General features: G+C 42.3%; 1 protein-coding gene across 7 annotated transcripts in view; it reads left to right on the forward strand.

Moving 5' to 3' along the window:
- FKBP15 (FKBP prolyl isomerase family member 15) overlaps positions 1-20,783 on the forward strand; it is a 60,555-nt gene extending 39,772 nt beyond the window's left edge. For 2 of the 7 annotated variants that reach the window (XM_036260904.1, XM_036260905.1), the window contains exons 17-28: positions 513-622; positions 1,023-1,130; positions 1,560-1,654; positions 2,490-2,592; positions 7,489-7,660; positions 9,507-9,643; positions 12,086-12,241; positions 12,979-13,131; positions 14,367-14,489; positions 15,070-15,177; positions 15,620-16,308; positions 17,245-18,266. In XM_036260904.1, the coding sequence (XP_036116797.1) occupies positions 513-622; positions 1,023-1,130; positions 1,560-1,654; positions 2,490-2,592; positions 7,489-7,660; positions 9,507-9,643; positions 12,086-12,241; positions 12,979-13,131; positions 14,367-14,489; positions 15,070-15,177; positions 15,620-16,308; positions 17,245-17,542 (2,252 nt within the window). In that variant the 3' untranslated portion in view covers positions 17,543-18,266. Of the gene's footprint in view, positions 1-512; positions 623-1,022; positions 1,131-1,559; positions 1,655-2,489; positions 2,593-7,488; positions 7,661-9,506; positions 9,644-12,085; positions 12,242-12,978; positions 13,132-14,366; positions 14,490-15,069; positions 15,178-15,619; positions 16,309-17,244; positions 18,275-20,065 lie in introns of those variants that run through there. The other 5 variants (XM_036260903.1, XM_036260906.1, XM_036260900.1 and 2 more) reach the window with 5 other exon arrangements.
- The last annotated feature ends 266 nt before the right edge of the window (positions 20,784-21,049 follow it).

Raw genomic sequence — 21,049 nt, forward strand, 5'->3', positions numbered from 1 at the left:
TTTGTCTTGAACCTTTTGCATTTTGATGATGATGTGTCTTGGTTTGGACCGCTTGGGATTCATCTTGTTTGGGACTCTCTGTGCTTCCTGGACTTGTATGTGTTTCCTTCACCAAGTTAGGGACGTTTTCTGCCATTATTGTTTCAAAAAGGTTTTCAATTTCTTGTTCTCTCTCTTCTCCTTCTGGCATCCCCAAGATGCGAATGTTGGCACATTTGAAGTTGTCCCAGATTCTTTTTTTTTTTGCTGTTCTGATTGGGTGTTTTTTGCTTCTTTATATTCCAAATCGATGGTTTGCTTCTTGGCTTTACCTACTCTACTATTGAATCTGTGTAAATTATTCATTATTTCAGTTAGTGCCTCCTTTATTTCTGACTGTGCATCCTTCATTTCTGACTGGTCCTTTTTTATGCTCTTGAGGCCCTCACTAAATTCACTGAGGTTCTCACTAAGTTCATTGAGCATCCTTATAAGCAGTTTCGTAATTTTCTTTTTGACTTATCTCCATTTAGGATCTGGTGACATGGCTTCATATCTCATAACTGAAGCCCGACAGCATAATACTGAAATCCGAATGGCAGTCAGCAAAGTGGCTGATAAAATGGATCATCTCATGACTAAGGTGACTGAGTCAGGTTGGGGGCTGTGTTGAAAGTAGATACAAGCAGTAGATACAAATAGGGAGCAACCAAAACTGTGGATAAACTCTTCCTTGGTTTCCTATATTTATAGTAGTTATTTCCCTAGAAGGATAGATATTTTGGGATCCAGTTAACAGAAGAAAACTCCAGCTTACTTTAGATGTTGTCTCAGAAACTCATTAGCCCCCTCAAAAAAGTGGTTCTATCTTGGGTACCTTAGATTTCTCCATTTAAACATTTTTCACAGTCCATAGACAATAATCCTGTGTGTGTATGGGGGGGGGGTGTGTGTCAGGAGGAGGGTGTCAAGTGGGGCAAAAAGGAGAAATATCTGGAATAAAAAATAAAATTCTCACAGTCTTTCTGGCACCCCTTTTGTAGGTGGAAGAGTTGCAGAAGCACAGTGCTGGCAATTCCCTGCTCGTTCCCAGCATGTCAGTTACAATGGAAACAAGGATGATTATGAGCAACATCCAGCGAATTATTCAGGTGAGGTGATCAGGAACGGGACACTCAGCCTGGAGATCTTGCCCCTGCTCTTTCCCGAGATGTGCTACCCTTTAAAACCTCCACTCCGGAAATAGAGAGCATGTGATAAATGCTACACTGAGTTGGGAAATTCTGGAAACTCCATATGGCTAAATTCGGTCCAAGTGACTTATCACTATATAGTTAGGAGGAAACATTTCTCTTTGACCCCACTCTAGAATTCTACTTTATTTTATAGCCTTTTATATGTTTATTGGGCATTTGTAGCCATCAGATATAATTTGATATGTTGTTTTAATTATTATATCTGTATGGACGTAAGTTCTAGTTTTTTTGCTCAAAATAGTATCAACTGTTCAAGTTGATTCCCTTTTATCTAGAACTTTTCTCTTAAAAACTTAAGTTATATATCATACATTTTGAATTCAGGAAAATGAAAGATTGAAGCAAGAGATCCTTGAGAAAAGCAGTCGGATAGAAGAACAGAATGACAAGATTAGTGAACTAATTGAACGAAATCAGAGGTAATGACAGGTACGGGGCATTAGCTAGGATGGACAAAAGGGTTTAATTTATAAATGACCAATTTAAGTAAACATGTTTGTTTAGGGCAGTTTATCTGTATTTCTTGTATTTCTCTTTTCTGCCTGTCATGAGAATTATTGCTTTTCTGAGAGGTATTTCTTTAGAAAGAGCTCAGTAAGCTGTGATGTAAGGCAGACCTATGTTTGAATCCCAGCTTTGCTCTTCATTTGTTACCTGACTTTGGGCATTGTATTTATTCCTAGTGGCCCTAGTTTCTGCATCCATAAAAGTAGTGTTAACACTTAGAAAACTGGTAGCAACTCTTCTTTCTCTTCTGTTTAGGCTGAATCTATTTAATCAACCAGAACTTCATTGATTTCCATATACAACCCAAGTATTTTGTAATTTTTCTAGATCCTTCAGAAGATTTGAGGGAGCTGAGGTCAGGGATACATGTCATAGCATATAGTGTTTCACTTAAAAAAATCATTCTCCCATATTCCTCTTCTTTGGTGTCTCTTGTCTCTCACGTGGAAGGGGGCCAAGGAGTGGCTTGCTTTTCTTCCCTCCTTGGAGCCTTTTTACTTCAGTCGCTTCTGCCTTCTCATCCCCTCTCACCACACACCCTTCCAATGTCTCTCTTCTTCTTCATGCAAATTCAAAGCAGTTCACCTGCCTCCAAACCTGATTACTTGCAGCTCTAAGAGAAACAAAATGCCTTCACATTGTTTTTCATGAAGATATAGAGCAGTGTTACGAGGACTGAATGGATGCCCCACCTGGAATATATTTGGTGCTTGATAAATGTTTTCTCTCTCCCTATTTATTTCATAGGTATGTTGAGCAGAGTAACCTGATGATGGAGAAGAGGAACAACTCACTTCAAACAGCCACAGAAAATACACAGGCAAGAGTATTGCATGCTGAGCAAGAGAAGGTAAAGTAATGGGAGAGAAAAGGTCAGGTCAGGATGCGTAGATCCAAGGAGTAGTCCTGTGTACGTACTTACCAATCTGCTTTTCATTAGAATTTTTGCTATCATTGGGAAGAGACCTAGAAATCTTCCAATAGATTTTAATATACCCGTTATCCAGACATCTGTTATATAATATACTTTGCAGTAAGTTGACTCAGAAACAATCACTGATCTTAGTAATTTAAGGTAGGAATTATGCACCTTATTACAAACTAAATTTATTCTGTTGACAGAATCGATAGAAAATTCCTGTTGTGCTGTGTAACAAATGTTTCAGTGAAATTTAAAATTGTTTGGTTTGCTCCTCTTCTGTGTCTGCCAGAGCATTTTAAAGACTGTACTGCTGTCTGACTTCAGTCAGCTCAGAATTAGAAATTTCAGCCTGTTTCTGGAGTAGCTATAAAGAAGTCTCTAGTGGTTGTTGGGCTGGAATCCACCGATTCTGACGCTCATCCTCCTGTTCTTGTTCCAGTGACACTGTTTAACTGGGGTAGAGTCCTTCTTGTTTACGCCATCACGCTTCAGCTGGGAGCTCTCAATCCTTTCTTCTGCTCTTTTCTCAGAGGTTAAGAAATAGTTGATATTTTGTATTTGAATTTTCCTTAAAAACATGAAAAATGGAATGGAATGCACTTTAGAACTTGTGGAGTTGACTCACTTTCTCATCTTCTGGTTATGATGACGATTTCTTACTTACATGTCATGCTTTTATTCTTTGTGTTCTCTTAGGCATATTATCCATATCCTCAAATAAGCAATGCCTTGCCCTGCACAGTCCTGTCCAGTCCTGATTGTTTCCCATTGCTACTTTTCACCATCCTGTGTTTGTTGTGGCTGACTCCTGTGCCTAGATCAGTTCAGCGGTATTGGAGTCACTTCATCACTCCCCATGTTTTACTGTTTCTCCTTCTTTTAATTAATTTTTTTCTTTCCTTTCCTTTCCTCCTCCTCCTTCTTTTTCTTTCCTTCTTCTTCTTCCTTCTTCCTTCTCCTCCTCCTTCTCCTCCTCCTCATTAGTCCCTGCAGGAGCATCCAGATATATTGGTTGGTCTCACAATTCAGGTCTAAAATGATTACTATAACTTGTTCTAGATCAGGGGTTTCCAAACATTGGTTAAGCAATCTCAGAATCACTTGAGGGGCTTGATTAAAAATACTTATTCTTAAACCTCACCTTAAGAGTTTAATTCAGCATATTTTTAGCCAGGATCTAAATCTTAACTTTTAAAAAGCTGGCCTTGCCCTGGTTGGTTTGGCTCAGCAGTTAGAGCGTCGGCCTGCGGTCCAGAGAGACTCAGGTTCGGTTCCCGCTTAGGGCATGTACCTCGGTTGCAGTTTGTCCCCGGCCCTAGTTGGTCGTGTGGGTGGCAACCACTCGATGTGTCCCTTTCACGTCGATGTTTCTCTCTTTCTCTCTTCCACTCTCTCTGAACAAAAAATGGAGAAATGTCCTCGGGTGAGGATAAAAAAAATAAAATGCTGGCCTTAATTCTGATACACAACCAAGTAAGGAATCACTGCTCTTATTACTAATTTGTTTTGCCACAATCTATGGTGGTGCCAGCTGGACACCTTTGATTTTGGTAAGTTTACCGTATGATTCTCATCTTAAGTATCAGTGTGTGTGTGTCTGTTCGACTACAACTTTATTTATAAACACAGGCAGCAGGTCAATTTGCCTACAGGTCATACTTTGACAACACCTGAATTACCTTATTAATCTACCCAAATGTTTCATATTGTTAAACTCCAAAAATGTCTGGCACAGTGCACTGATACTGGTAGATACTCTATTTATAATAACAAAAACAGTAATAACAGCTAACATCTGGCAAACACTCACTAGGCACCATGCTTCACACAAATCTATCTGAAGGCATCTCCTGGGTTGAGTTATCACTTTTTGATGAGTCAGGTACCAAGTACCACACGTTATCTTTACAGTGAAACTTTTCAAAGCTTGATTCTTCCCATTTCCACTTCTTTCTTACTTAGCAGTCTTCCCTGTGCTATCTGTCCTCATAAAGGGAGGTAATGAGGTCCTTTCATCTCTGGAGGCAGTTTTCTGTTTCAAACACAGCTCGGAAACTTATGGTTAAATGCTCAGTGAATATTTGGTAAATGAAATTATTTATTTTTTTCTATGACAATATTAATATTTCCACATAAAACCATGGGATAATGGTTAAAACTGGAAGAGCTAGTAGAGGTCATCTAGTTAACCTTACTTTACAAAAGAGCAAACTGAGGCTCAAAGAGAGTAAAAGACTTGCCCAGGGTCTCACTTCTAGTCACCTATGTTCTTTTTCTTTTGTGAAATTACTATCTCTTTTTGGTACCATTTTCCTCCAAACTTGAGTGCTTTTTTTTAAACTTGTTTTTCTTAGTTCTCCTCTTGTTGATTTCTCTTCCCAGCTGTCCATGTCAACAGCAGAATTTGATCCAGGGTGGGAACCAGGGAGCCATCCCATCTACTTTATAGGTTTTTGATGTTTTTTCTTCTCATCTGATATTGCAAACCCTTTAAAAAATTTGTAATTATACACACACGTCTGCGCATACATATATGCATTCACTCATACTTCTTTCTGATAACAAAAGTTGCATTTGTTCATTCTAGAAAATTTAGATAAGAGATAAGCAAGCATAAAATATAACTTGCCCATAGTCTTCCCACTCAAAGAAAACCATTGTTAATGTAATATTCATCCCGTCACTGTTTTCTCTGTGTAGGTATGTGTATGTTTGGGTGAGAATATTACTTTTCATGCTTCTGATAGGTTTTTCTATATATGGTCCTGAGATAAGAAGAGCTTTTGAGTGACCTTCCACTCTGCTTGTCCTTTGGTGAGAGAGTGATCATTGATCCCACTGCCTCTTCTCTGGTGGTCGTAGCTGCTATGGGGCTTATGTGAGTGGTCTTCAGTCTGACATAGAACTTCGAGCCACAGATATATGCAAAACTCTCTGAGCATTGTTTAAATAAATACATTTAAAACTACAGTGGGCACAGTGACTACCGTAAGGAATGATAATAAGAATGTAGACAGCTATAAAAATGCATGTAAAGTATAAGAGCAGTAATGGTAGTAGTAATATAATAGTACTGGAGAGATGGTTCAACCCCAAAAATGCATTGCTGCCCAAAAATCAAGACTAGTCAATAGAGGAGCAACCACTTACTGCCTTTCCTGTTGTCTGACTTCTAATTTTTATAGGAGTACATCAGTTCAGGTGAAATTAATATGGTATTTGTCATTTGTTTAACATTCCTTTTTATTGACATTCTTTTTTATTTTATCCTCACCCGAGGATATTTTCCCATTTTTTGTACAGATAGAGTGGGAGGGAGAGAGAGGAAGAGAGAGAGAGTGAGAGAAACATCGACGTGAAGGGACACATCGAGTGGCTGCCACCCGCACGACCAACCAGGGCCGGGGACAAACTGCAACCAAGGCACGTGCCCTTAGCGGGAACTGAACCCGGGTCTCTCCGGACCGCAGGCCGACGCTCTAACCGCTGAGCCAAACCGGCCAGGGCTTTATTGACATTCTTTTAATCACCATTTTTTTTTATCACCCTTAATACATAGAATAGCATTAGAGGACTTTCCAAGGTATTTTTGAAAAATGAATATTTTGCTTCCATTTGGCTGATACATAGCACCATTTAACATACATTAAGCAGTCAAAAAAGCTGATACCTTCCCTTCTTTTATTGGCTCTGTTTTGTAAGAACCCCCAAAGCAGTAACTCTAATGGGACTGACCTTTACATTATAGTACTACTAGTAGTGCAGTACTGCTAGGCAGAAACTGCCTTTGAAGATGTTCAGTTAAAATTTTTACATATCACCTTGGCTGGTTTGGCTCAGTGGTTAGAAGCATTGGCTTGTGGACCAGAGTCCCAGGTTTGGTTCCCGCTAAGGGCATGTATGTCAGTTGCAGTTTGTCCCCGGCCCCAGCCGTGTGGGTGGCAGCCACTCTATATGTGTTTCTCTCACATTGATATTTCTCTCTCTCTCTTCCTCCCTTTCTCCCTCCAGCTCTATCTGAAGATAAATGCAAAAAAGTGTCCTCGGGTGAGGATAAAAAAACTTTTTTTTTTTAATATTATTTTTTATTTTAAAAATACACGTTGTAGAAAAGTTAGAAAATGGTAGGAATACCTGTTTTTATGTATCGGATTGATAACATTTACCAGTAGGTTGTGACCGTATCACATGCCACTAATATTCTTTGACAACCACATTCTTTTTGTTTTTTAATCCTCACACGAGGTATTTTTCCATTTATCTTCAGATAGAGTGGGAGGCAGGGAGGGAGAGAGAAACATCGATGTGAGAGAGACACATTGATTGGTTGCCTTCTGCACAACCCCATCAGGTCCCGAGACCGAACCACAACCAAGGTACATGCCCTTGACCAGAATCAAGCCCACGACTCTTTGGTCCACAGGCTGACACTCTAACTGCTGAGCTGAACCAGCCATGGCAGACAATCCCATTCTTAATAGTTACATGCAGGATAGGTGCATAATAATTTGTTTAATCAAGCCCATTTTTTAGTATTTTATTTTTTCATTTTTTTGCAACTATATAGAATGCTATGTTAAACATCATGGTAGCAAAAGTTTTGTAGTCTTCAAAATATTTCCTAAGGACAAATTTCTGCAAGGGAATACCTGAGTCAGACATTTTGTACATTTGGAAGGCTTAATTTTAGTTCAATGCAGGTTGAGGACGGGCTTAGCTCCCTTCCTTTCAATTCAGTCAGCATAGAGTATGTGAGGTTGGGTCATCACTTAGAGACAAAGAATGCCTTTGTTTAAAGTGACATCATACTTTGTTACTCTCCAGGCCAAGGTGACAGAAGAATTAGCAGCAGCCACTGCACAGGTCTCTCATCTGCAGCTGAAAATGACTGCTTACCAAAAGAAAGAAACAGAGCTGCAGATGCAGCTGACAGAAAGCTTGAAGGAGACAGACCTCCTCAGGGGCCAACTCACCAAACTGCAGGCTGAGCTCTCAGGTATGTCCTTTGTGGAGAGGGCTAACTTTGACCACTTAAACTTAAGGAATGAAAACTATTCCTTTCCTCTCGATACGTCTGGCATAATGCTTATGAAGTTTGTGAAGACAGCCAAACATTGAGGTGGGCGAGTATAACCTATGTGATGGTTTGATATAAAGGACAACAAAAGAACTGACAATTCATTTAGAGTTGGTCAGTGGCTACAGTTCCACTTGTTTGAACAAGTGTTGCCTTCAGTATCTTTGGTACTTACAATTGTCCTCAGAGGCCTGGAAGTTAGAGAGTTCCTATAACTCACGACACAGTGGAAGTTTATGAAATAGATGCTTCTTGTACTGGTTGCCTCTTTCTTAGAAAACGGATAGCAACTCTTTAGCCAGCACTCAAGGCCCCTTCAGCTTGGCTTATTTCCCATTATGTTGCTCAGTTTATCCTGGCTCTACTCTTTACTCTTCAGCACATCTGCTGTTCTTGTCTTGCTTTTTATCCATGCTGTTCTCTGGACTTGGTGTGCCCACCATCACCGATATTTGTCTCTATTTTTCCCCCCAAAATCTCCTTCTTTCAGAAGATTTTCTTGTTGCTTTTTTCCCTACAATTGATCTTCTTTAAAATTATTTCTCTCAGACATTATTACTACCATTCTCACATGTTGCCTTTGATCAGCACTATTTATATGCATGTCTTTCCCTCTAGAATGCAAGCCCTTAGAGGGAAAGGGTGGTGTCTTGCTCATCTTTGTAAAGTTCTTTCCTCAAAATTAGTGTTAATTCAGTGCCTGGCACAAAGGGTGGTACTCAAGCCATGGTGACTTGAATAGAAGACCAGCATGTTGATTTATCCCCCTCAGTGTATAGAAACAAACTGGGAAGACACACATGGGACCGGTGGTGTAGCTGGAGCAGTCGCAGAGTTGGGAAGAAGCCAAGTACACTGTCTTATAGCTAAAGAACACTGATGTCAATTGGTACAGTGATATCTTGAAGATAAATTTTTTCCTTCAGAGCATAACATAACCTGGGTGCATATGAGAGATAGGCTTAGATTTGAATGTCATACAGTTATTTTTTCTGCTTCTGTGGTGTCCTGTGACAATTACCTCAAGAGTACCATAGGGTCTCAAAAGTTTTCCTAACAAAATAAATATTGATTCATTACATTTTTAAGAGATACTTCAAATAACTTTATTTGAGAAAGGGATATTTTGAAAGCAAATCCTTGTAGAATGTCCTAGCTACCAAGAAACTTGAGAATATTTTACCCAGGCAGCAAGAAAGGGCTGGATGAATAGATCTGTCCAGTGTGCTGAGATGGTGACTAGAATGGAATTGTGCGAGTGATATAAATATATATGTGTATATATATTTTTTTAAGTTTTTATTTTATTTTTTTTATTTTTTTATTTTTTTAAAGAGGAAGGGAGAGAGAAACATTGATGTGAGAGAGAAACATTGATCAGCTGCCTCCTTGGCCATGTGCCCTGACTGGGAACCGAACCAAGACCTCTCAGTCCATGGGACCATGTTCAATCCACTGAGCCACACTGGTCAGGCGAGTGACATATTTTTAAGGTGGTCTCTGACTGCTTGCAACTTTCCCATTTTGTATGTGTGGAAAGTGACATATACATACAGAGATAAATATGGGTTAGTGGAGGAGTCATTATATGGCTTGATGAACCTATTACTGGTCAGTGAGGTGATACTAAAGTAATTGGGAAGATGCTTGTGTGGTAGGATTGGAAGATCATAGAAGGCAGCTTTGAAGAAGCAGCTTCTGGGATGCTGTATAACCCACTAAAGCTCTGGCTCTGCACCTAAGTCTCTCTGCTCATATATCCCAGAGCTCCAAGAAACCTCTGAGCAAGCACAGTCCAAATTCAAAAGTGAAAAGCAAAGCCGGAGGCAACTGGAACTCAGGATGACAGCACTGGAAGAAGAGCTGGCTGACCTCCGAGCTGAGAAGGAATCTCTGGAAAAGGTAGGTTTTACAACCAAAGTTTCTCTGTTGAACCCCAGGGGCGAATTAGCTGTTTAATACACACTTTTATTTTCCTTTTCAAGATTACAATAGTATATAAGTAAGACAGAGAAGGATAAAATAAAGTAAAATTTATCTTTTTCTCCTGTCTAATCTCATGTGTTAGTGGTAACAACTATAAATAATGTGTGATTATCCTTCTAGATTGTTTTCTGTGTGTATAAAACATACATATACACTCACTCATACATATATACACATAGCTGACCCGGCCCGCAGGTCGATCAACGAGGACTCTAGAGGGGGAGTGAGGATGAGGTGGGACAAGAGACACGAGAAATGGAGACAAGACAGGATTCTGATCAAGTCTCGTTTATTCAGGGGAAGTTCACATTATATATAGGGGGAAAACACGTGAAACAGCCATTGAGCATCCCACCTGAAGCCAACCCCAGCAAACACCCCAGGTGGAACAAATGATAAGCAAAGAACGGAGCAAACAATTATCTAGAGGAATGCAGGCACGGCACGCGGAGAGGCACGGCACGCGGAGAGGCACGGCACGCGGAGAGGCACGGCATGCGGAGAGACCCCGCCCTGGGGCCGGAGACAGCAGAGCAGACTTTAACAAGATGGATGCCATGCAAACGGTCTCCCACACATAGCTACACTGATGTCATTTTTTAACAACAATGGGATCATATTTAATGCTTTTCCACAACATTGGACATTGTACTAATAACAATGAGAACTTTCTCATTCTTTTTAACTGCTGCATAGTAGTCTACTATGAGACGACCATAATTTACTTAACTCTTCACCTGTTGATGGATATTTATGTATCTGTTTTTTCACTATTTCAAGCATTGCTGCTTTGGACAGCCTTATACCATATAACTATTTTTGCAAATTTATTTGAGCATTCCCATAAAATGGATTGTTTGAATTAGAATTGCTAGATCAGAGGAAATGCTACACATCCAAATTTTTTAAATAAATATTGCCAAGTTATCATAAAGCAGGGTGCACTGGCTTATACTTCCAGTACTATGTGAACAAACCTGTTTCTCCATCCTTTCTCCAAATCTGCATATATCAATTTTTTTAATCTTCATAGTCTGACAAGTGATATATATTATCTTGTTTTAATATATGTTTTTGTTAGTAGTCAAGCTTTCATATATTTAATACCTATTTGTATTTCTTTTGTGCCCTCTTTCCTATTATATTTGATTTGTAAACGCTATTAAGGGTTTTTCTGTTTTAAAACTTTATTTATAGTATCTTTTGTTGTGTTAAAATTTTAATATCAGGGTAATTTCAGCCCCGTTGAACAAAGTGGGAATATTTCTGATTTTTTTTTCTTTCTGGAATGGTTTAAATACAAAAAGAACAAACTGTTCCTGAAGTTTCAATAAAACTCTGTAGTTAAGCCCTTTTGGATTAGTGCCTTTTAGGGGATAAATCTTGGGCTCCATTTTTAGTTTTTTCTATGATTTTTATCTACTTTTAAAATATTTATTTATTTATTTTATCCTCACCCAAGGACATTTTTGCATTTATCTTTAGATAGAGCGGGAGGGAGAGAGGGAGGAAGGGAGAGAAAAGCATCAATGTGAGAGAGACACATCAAGTGGTTGCCACCCATACGACCCCAACCAGGGCTGGGGACAAACTGCAACCAAGGCACGTGCCCTCAGTGGGAACCGAACCCAGGACTCTCTGGTCCGCAAGCCAGCGCTCTAACCGCTGAGCCAAACGGGCCAGAGCTTAAAACCAATTCATTCTGATTTTTGGCTGTTTTCAGTTTTTCATTGTTATAGATCTTTTGTAACACACAGTCTTTATGAACATGATCTATTATTTCCTTAAGATAAATTATAATTTGTGGAATTTCTGGGTGTGCACATTTTGAGATTTTTTAAAAAATGTTTTTTATTGATTTTTTTAGATAGAGGAAGGGATAGGGAGAGATAGAAACATTGATGAGAGAGAGAAGAAGCATCAACATAGATTGGTTGCCTCCGCACCCCTCCTACAGGGATCGAGCCCCAACGCAGCATCAAACCAGTGACCTCTTGGTGCGGAGGTCAACACTCAACCACTGAGCCGTACCAGTCGGGCTGAAATCTTTTTATAGGACTTCGAAATTGCTATCTAAAGAGAGTATACCCATTTATTTTTCTGTCAGCAGGGTGTGAACATGTCCACTTCACTGTTGAGATGTTCCCCACCTCTTAATAGAATTGTAGTTAAACCTCCTTGTCACAGTTTTTCTCACCCAGCAGCCAAGAATGGTAAATAAATAGGGAAAATTAAACTAAGTAATACATTGTATCCAGAAATGAAGTAAGGACCCAGTGAGATCAGTCACCACCACCACCATCTCCATGTATCCTCTGTTAAACAGCTAGAGCTGATGATGGTTCTCTTGTTCCTAAGAGCCTCTCAGAAAGGAAAAAGAAGTCAGCTCAAGAGCGCTGTCAGGCTGAAGAGGAGATAGATGAAATTCGCAAATCATATCAGGAGGAATTGGACAAACTTCGGCAGCTCTTGAAAAAGGCTCGGGTGTCCACAGACCAAGCAGCTGCAGAGCAGGTAATGGGAACCTGAGCACGTTGGAAATGAGAGGAAGGCATGAAGGACTCAGAAAAGTTTCTAGTTTCTTCTTTATCCTTTATGACATTTCTCATAGTCAGCACTCTCACTTTGGAGAAAGGTGGGAGAATATAATTCAAATACAGGGGTGGGCAAAAGTAGGTTAAATTACCAGCCATCATTACCTAAAAGATAAATCATATTGAAGGATACAAAATAGTAACAATAAAAATAAGACCAATCATACAAATAAGTAATACAATAATTAATAAATAATAAACTTTCTCACACTCACAACTGTAAACCTACTTCTGCCCATCCCTGCATATGCAAAAGAGGCAGAAATCATCTTCTGTTTTTAAACTTAGTGGAAAAAAAAGTCTTTATAAAAAAATTTCAAGGATGCTAAGTTTAAAGTCTTCAACCACCAGATATCATCTTTCGGACACATTATTACCCTTCAAAAAAAGGGATGTATATGAGTAATCAGGCAGGAAAACCAGGGATAGTGGCAAGACAGTCATGCTTTTTTATCTGCTTGGAGTACCTTTTGGAGTCCTGACATCATCTTACTTACCTTAAAAAGGTACATTTACTTACAGAGGTAACCAAGGTCTTCCAAATATTTGTTTCCTTGTGAAGCTGGGCTGTTAGCTTCTTGGTTTTGCCTTATAAAAGATGAGTTTCTCTAGATGCAGTTGGGCCCCCAGGATACAGTGATTACATTTTCTTGGCAGCTGTCTCTAGTACAGGCTGAACTGAAGACCCACTGGGAAGCAAAATGTGAACACTTGCTGGCCTCTGCCAAGGATGAACACCTGCAACAATATCAGGAGGTGTGTGCACAGAGAGACACCAGCCAGCAAAAGCTGCTCCAACTTCAGGAAAAGGTAGGCGTTTTTCCTGAGGCAGAACAGCTTAGGCAGCCCAGTTAATTTGAGACAAGGAGATTGTTTGTGTCTTGTAGTTTCTTCTGAAACTAAAGATGTCAATAGCTTGAAAACAAAATTACACAGTAATCTTTCATGTATTTATTTGGGATGGCAGGTGAGTGACCTGTAAAAAGAAAAAGCAACACTAGTATTCTGGAATATGTTTTCCATTATTATTGGATCCTTCTTTTATTACATGAGTATGTATTGAATACCAGTTGTGTTCCAGACACTGTGTTAAGGAAAGGACTTTCAAAGAACTCTGCCCTCAAAAATGTCACAGTCAAGAAGGGAGACAGTCCCTGGCTGGTTTGGCTCAGTGGTAGAGCGTCAGCCTACAGACCAATGAGTCACAGGTTCGATTCCCAAAAAGGGCACATACCTCGGTTGCAGTTTGTCTCTGGCCTTGGTCGGGTTGTGTGGGAGGCAACCAGTCGATGTGTCTCGCTCACATTGATGTTTATCTCTCCCTCCCTCCCACTCTATCTGATGATAAAAAGAAAAATATCCTCAGGTGAGGACTAAAAGAGGAAAAAGAAAAATAAAAAAGAAAAGGAGACGAGAGCAGCAAAGATGAGCATTAAGTTCTGTAAGGCCCAGAAGGGGAAGTGCCCAGGAGAAATATGCCAAGAAGGACAAGTAGCTGTGCTGAGGTGAAAAGGCAACAGCATGCTCTGGGCAAAAGCACTGAGATAGGATGGGACGTGAGTGGGGGGGAATCATCCTGGCATAAAAATGAGAGAGAGAGAGAGATGGCCTTGGGTCATGGTATGCAAGTCCCTATATCTGGAGTTCAGTTTCTTTTCTTAAAGTATCCAGTTGAAAATCTTTGACTCAAAGATGGTGAAGGCAGTCTTGTAGATGAATATGTTGCTTCTAATGTCCAATGTTCATATGTCTATGTGACTAGAGTTATAACCCCCTTTTTAAAAATTATATTCTTGACCTGATTAGGAACAAGGCAGGTGACCTTGTTGGGAAAGAGGAGGTGAAGTTGTGAGTTGAAATTGAATGATGAGGAAATAGATGCTTTGAGTCAGCAGGCTTGGGGTGTGGGGGTGAAGGGTGTGGACACCAGCAGACCTAGATGAAGTTGACACTTGATGCTTACGGCAGTTCTCCTACTGGGTTTCCTGACTGGCACCTGGTAGTCCAGTTCCCGAGCCCACAGCCACAATCTGTTCTTTTTGCAGTGTTTAGCCCTCCAGGCCCAAGTCACAACCCTGACAGAGCAAAATGAACAGCACATCAAGGACCTGGAGAAAAACAAGTCCCAGATGTCTGGGGTTGAAGTTACTGCTGACTCATCAGAAAAGGTGAGCTGGTAATTTGAAGCAGCAGCAAACCATGTCATACCAGGCATTCAGAAAGAATGGGGCTCATTTGTTGTGTCAATACCTTTTTTTCCTAACTTTAGTGATGCACCACTTGTCTGACTTAAGTATGAGTTAACCCTTTGGAACCTGTTGCTTTGGTGGTAAACCCTAAGGACCCTACCCTGAAGTTTTGACAAATGTGGGAAGTGCCTCTAAATCACAGGAGAACAGTGGGGAGTGTGCCCAGCATCTACTAGCCACTAATCCTGGTAGCCCACGGTAGCTCCGGTGGTGGTCACCGTGGGAGGGGGGCATAATAAATAGTCCATATGCTGTCTTGGGCACATAAACCACAGCTTACCCGTCCTTGATAGACCTTCCGTCAAGTGCAGCTCGTTATTTGGCATTGTCCTCTGCACAGTGACTGCCTTTGTGTCTGAGTTCATAACCAGCTGTGTCCTGTTGCAGAGTTCTAAGAAAGCTTGATTTTAGCCTTCCAAACACTCTCTGGAATTTACTTGCATTCTTTCATCACTTGATTTGGGCAGCATACATTTTGATACTATTTTTCTCTCCTCAGGTCAAGAAGATCATGAACCAGGTGTTCCAGTCCTTGCGGGGAGAGTTTGGGCTGGAGGAATCTTACAATGGTAGGACCATTCTGGGAACCATCATGAATACCATCAAGGTACAGCCAGCTGCAGATTGTTGCATTGAAATGGGTATCTCATTGCTTAAGTACCTTCTAAGGCAGTGTTTCTCAACCTGTGGGTTGCGGCCCCTTTGGGGGGTCGAACGACCCTTTCACAGGGGTTGCCTGATACAGTAGCAAAATTAGTTATGAAGTAGCAACGAAAATAATTTTATGGTTGGAGGTCACCACAAATGAGGGTCGCAGCATTAGGAAGGTTGAGAACCACTCTTCTAAGGGGTTGTGAATAAAAAATGATTCAAGACTATTCACCTTGGACGCCTGGAATAACTTGTATCTGGACAGATCCGGGCAGCCTCCTGTGAGAGGAAGAAGCAGTCATTTGAACTAGATGACCAGTGTGTTAATAAGGTTTGAAGAACTAGAAGTGCCTGCTGATTTCTTCTCAGTGATCCTCTCCTCCTTGGCCTTTGAACAGATGGTGACTCTTCAGCTGTTAAACCAACATGAACAAGAGAAGGGAGAGAGCAGCAATGAAGAAGAAGAAGGAGAGGAAGAAGAAGAGCAACTTCCGAGATCTCCCCAGCAGCAGTCAGTCTCAGGCAGTTCTGAGCCGGCTCAAGCACCCCTGAGTAGGGAGAGGCGGGAGTCCTCCATGGTGCCATCAGAGCAGGTAGTCAAGGAAGCTGACCCACTGCCTCGTCAGGGCCTCCCCACCCCCCAGGAGGATGTACAGAGAAGGGAAGGGGAGCCCACAGAAGCAGAGCCACTCTCAGAAATAAAAGATGATTCGCTTCCCCCCAAACTGGCTTGCATCCCCTCCCACAGAGCTCTGGGGCCCCCGACTTCAATTCCTCCTAAGCCTCCAGGCCCTGTAACTGTGGACTCGGAGTGCAAGGAGACACTTGCTGCCAGCGCATTGGGAAATGCCTGTGTTGGGGAGCAAGAAAGCTCCATGAGACCAGCCCTAACTTCAGACCCTAAGAAGGGGGACCCATTATCTTTGGGGCCTGAAAGTCCAGGAGGAAAGCCTCAGCCCCCAGAGCTCAAGAAAGAGGAAGATGTCACTAGTTCTGCTGGTCCCTCCGAGGAGCTGTCAAGCGCAGAGGCAGGTTCTACAGCTGCAGAAACAGCGCTTGGACCCAACCACTCTTCTCAGCATTTCAGGTATGTCCCCTTGAGCAGAGTTTCAGGGACAAGGTGGCTGCAAGGTTGTCTCTGGTGTTCCCAGGGCCGGCATTCATCCCTCAGAAACTGATGAATTAATTCACTTATTCATTCATTGATGCATTCATACATGTATTTAATCAGTGATACTTACTATAAAAGAATCTGTAGGCACTGTAATCGTGTGGTAGGCAAAGCAGATTTGGTTCTTCAGTTAAGAAGCTTACAGTCTAGTGGGAACTGTTATAAAAGTATAAGTACTACAGAAACAGGGTATATAATAGAAAATAAAGGGGGAGTTATTCTACTTTAGATAGAGTGATTAGGGACAGATTCTGAGAAGGTAACATTTAAACTGCGATCTGGCCCCAGCCGGTTTGGCTCAGCGGTTGGAGCGTCGGCCTGCGGACCAGAGAGTCCCAGGTTCGGTTCCCACTAGGGGCATGTACCAAAAAAAAAAAAAATAGAGTCTAAACTGTGATCTGAATGATGGAAAGGGGACTTCCATGCCACGAGTGGGAGGAAGAGATTGCAGAAGGTGAGAACAGCACATGCAGAGGCCCTGCGGTCAGAGGGGACACGGCACTAGGAACTAAATGCATACACAGTAGTAGGACAAGGGTGTTAAGCTGATGTTGGAAAACTAGGTAGGGACCAAGTCACATGAGGTTTTGTGTCACTGTTAGAAGTTTGGACTTGAAGTACCGTGAAAAGCTATTAAAGGGATTTAAGCAGAAGAGTGACTTTGATTTACTAGTTTTAAAAGATCTCTCAGTCTGTAGGTTGTGGAGGGAGTCAAGAGGGCGAGGAGGCCACCGTGGGAGGAATTCCTGGGTGGTTGCCACAGCTGCTGGATTCTTAACCCCAGAGCCTGTGGGCACTGGGTCTGGAGCACGAACATTTTCTGTAACTTGATTTTCTTGATTTTTCTTTCAGTCTTTCTGGGGATGAAGAGGATGAACTGTTTAAAGGGGCAACTCTGAAAGTTCCAAAGTCCAAAGCACAGTCTGAGGAGGAGGATGAAGATGAGGTGGTAAGGAGATCCCAGGCACAGCCAAGTCCTCACACCACTACCTGGGGACCCTTCCCTGCTGGCTCTGAGAAGAGAAATGGAGTCTGTTGGTGGCCCAGTCCCTGGGCTCTGTGTGCAGGGCCCTGTGGGAGCAGGCTCGGGGCTGGGAGGGGGCAGCTCTGTAAGCATAATGGGGATGGTCAGATACCACTTTATTCTTGAACAAGGACCACAATCTCTGTCCACTCAGGAAGGATTTTTACTATAAATGAAAGTTGAGCTGATTAGGTCTACATTAAAATGCTAAAGCCTCAGGTTTCTCAAATTGGCTAGGGTGTTACTGATATTTTAGAATTGGGAAGGACTTGGAAGATTGTCTTTTTTGCCATCCTTATTCATAGACAAGAAACTGAGGCTCAGACAGATGATTTATTTACCTAACACCACAGAGTGGCAGAGCTAAGATTAATAAACCCTCCAGCTCTGATTATGACCACCTGTTTCTGAGTATTTTTCTGCTTCCTCAGCCTGCTTTCCAGCCTGCTGCCTTGTTTTGTCCTCACAAGATTCCTGGGCAGACAGTGGGTTAAGTACTGATGGCATAGCCTCAATTTACAAAGCTCCCTAGTGAAGGCCAGGAGGGCGAAATGCTGATAGAGCCTGATCAGAGCCTCAGTTCCCGCATCTGCTGTCCCCACAGTTAAAGCGGTCTTGGCTGTCACTGAGATGTGTTGACTGCTGTGATGGGAATTTTACTAGTAAAATGTGGGTGTGGAACACAGGTCAGCTTTAGGCTCAGTCTATACTAGGAACAGAAATATGAGGTGACCGGGGGCAAATTCTCTCCCCTCGTGTATCAACCAGAGTGGGTTTTGCCTTTTGCCAAAACCTTGGGAAAATGGCTGAGACAGAGCTGGGATCCAGTTCCCTTATACCAGAACCCTTCCCTTTTGCCTGTATTCCTTTGAGGAATGTGCCCCAGTTTCTCCCAAGAATTAAATTTTTTTAAAAATTGATTTTAGAGAGAGAGGAAGGGAGAGGGAGAGAGAGATAGAAACATCGATGAGAGAGAACATCGACTGGCCGCCTCCTGCATGCCCCACACTGGGGATCGGGCCCACAACCTGGGCATGTGCCCTGACTGGGTCAAACCGGCGACCTCTTGGTGCATGGGTCGACACTCAACCCCTTAGCCACACTGGCCAGGCCCAAGAATTTAATTTTCATTTGAGAAGTCTGAATACAAATTCTGTACTTTAAAAAAAGAAAAAATTGAGTATTTTAAGTGACTGCCCTGAATATAGTTGGAATACTTTATTATTCTAACTATATTATATTAGAAGCAGTGTGTTATTGGTGTTGATACTAATACCGTCAGGTTGACTTTTATTTCTTGAGTATTCTGAAAACTACTTCATAGATATTCTCATTTAATCCTCTCTAATCCAGTGAGGCGGGCACATTTATCCCATTTCATAGAAAAGAGGACTGAGGCTCAGGAAGATTAAGTAACATGTCCAGGGTTATATAGCTGGTCCAAGGATATACAAGTGGTAAATATAGAGCCAGAACAAAACCAAAGCAGTGAGCCCCATTTTATTTTATTTGTTTTTAAATATGTTTTTATTGATTTTTTTAGAGAGAGGAAGGGAGAGAGAGATACATTGATCGGCTATCTCTTGCACATCCCCTACTGGGGATCGAGCCCACAACCCAGGCATGTGCCTTGACTGGGAATTGAACCGGGACCTCTCCATGGGATGACGCCCAATCCACTGAGCCACACCGGCCAGGCAGGGAGCCACATTTTAAAATCCTATGTTGTCAGAGTTTGGAGATCACTTGATTAATGCCCAGAGAGAGGTACAAGGTTAGTTAGTCAGTGGTGGGGACAGGATTAGCCCAGGGACCTCTGACCCTTTGGCTGGCCCTATGAAGACAGATCCTGGGCCATAGTAGCTCACCAGAGGACAGTACCTTGGTAGAGAATACTCAGTTTGTGCCTGTCTCCAGCATCAATCCCTGCTACCCCATGGGACTTGTTCCCTGCCAGTCCAGAAGAAAAAGGCCAGGAGCTCAAGTCATGAAAAGGGGGGAGAGTCTCCTCTATGGTCCATAAATACCCTTACCCCCAACCTGGTCGGAGAGAGGGAGGGAGGGGCCAGTGAGACCACGAGAGTGGGAGGCTGTGGCCATGTTCTGGGCTTTTTTCATCTCTTGGGATTCTCTACTTAGTAATGTGGTAAAGCCTTTAAATTCAGCTCTCAAATGATGGGACCATGTTCAGAGCCAGACAGGCCACCTTAGGCCGTGGCATTGTGTTTTCCAGTGTGATTGTATTCTTGCCAACCTCCTGCACCCTCTCCTTCCTTGGGGCTGCTCTGCTTCTCTGTTTCTCTCCTACTCCCATCTTTCTCCACATGAAATATGTAAGTTACTGCATGAAAGGAAACCTGTCAAATCAATACATGTTTTTCACAAATAAACAACAAAATTAGCCAAACAAAGTTGGTGTTCTTGTCTCTGTTGAAAGATTGCTTCCCTTCTCTGCCTACTTGTCTCAGCTTTATCTGGAAGCCTAGGTTTGCTGGCCTCAGGGTTAATCTTTTTAGTAAAACCCTAACCAGCCACCTTCTTTCCAACCTGGAACTGGAGCGGATGTTGGTTCACTTTACCTTACACAGGCGGGAAGTCCATCGGGTGCACGAACAAGTGAGGACTGACTACTCTTTCCTGTTTTGTCAGAGCATGAAGGGACGCCCGCCCCCAACACCCCTTTTTGGAGATGATGATGATGACGATGACATTGACTGGCGGGGATGAAGACCCAGGAAACATGCAAAGGTTTCTCTACTGACCCTTCCATAAGCATGATTTTGCACAGCCAGCCCTGGGTCTAGGTGGGCCACAGGGTGAGGTGAAGGTGAGCATTCCGAGGACAGTAACTCAGGTATCTGAGTTAGCCAACTTCTGAGCCCCTGCCTGGCTGGGTAAAGAGGAGCGTGGACCTATCTTCAGAACACTGGGGTTATCAACAGCTGACCCTCGTCCTGCCTCAGAGTTCCATTTGGAGGAAGGGCTGGTAGGCTCCCGACATCAGTCACCTGCAAGAGTCCTGTGCTCGTCCAAGCTTTTTATTCTTGTCACTAACTTTCAGACTGCTGTGGAGAGGCCTCATCCGTCTGCCTCCCAGCACTCAACTGCCCCAGCAACAGGACCTGTCACCTGGGGTGAGGTCTCTGGTAGAACTGAGGGTGGGTTACACCTCTGAACCCATTAATAGCCTTGCCTGCACTCCTGGCACATTATCTTTTCTTTGCCTTAAATCTTTGAAATTAATGAAACTAAAATAAATATGTATAATGAAACTTGACTCAAGCTCCTGGGGAGAAAGTGAATTTGGTTCTATGGGCACAGCTCCTCTCTAGGAATGTAACAGTAGGAGTTGTAACAGATCTGGGTCACTTAACGTGCAGAAAACCATTGTAACATATTCCCTTTGGAACCTAACCCTGGAAATTCAGGTTTTCAAACAAAACCACCCTCTACTGTCCCAGCTCATCCAGCTGCATTAAGGCTCAGGGCACTGTGGTTATCTGAGGACCAGTCCTATCATCCACATGCTCCTGCATGCCAGGTCCTATACCCTAGGAAGCCGTGCATAGAAGGTGGGAGGGCCCCTACTTTTATCCGTCATGGCCCCTGACTCTTCACTTTGAGGGCAGCTCC

This window comes from Molossus molossus, unplaced genomic scaffold (assembly GCF_014108415.1).
Source record: "Molossus molossus isolate mMolMol1 unplaced genomic scaffold, mMolMol1.p scaffold_m16_p_14, whole genome shotgun sequence".
NCBI classification, from domain to species: domain Eukaryota; kingdom Metazoa; phylum Chordata; class Mammalia; order Chiroptera; family Molossidae; genus Molossus; species Molossus molossus.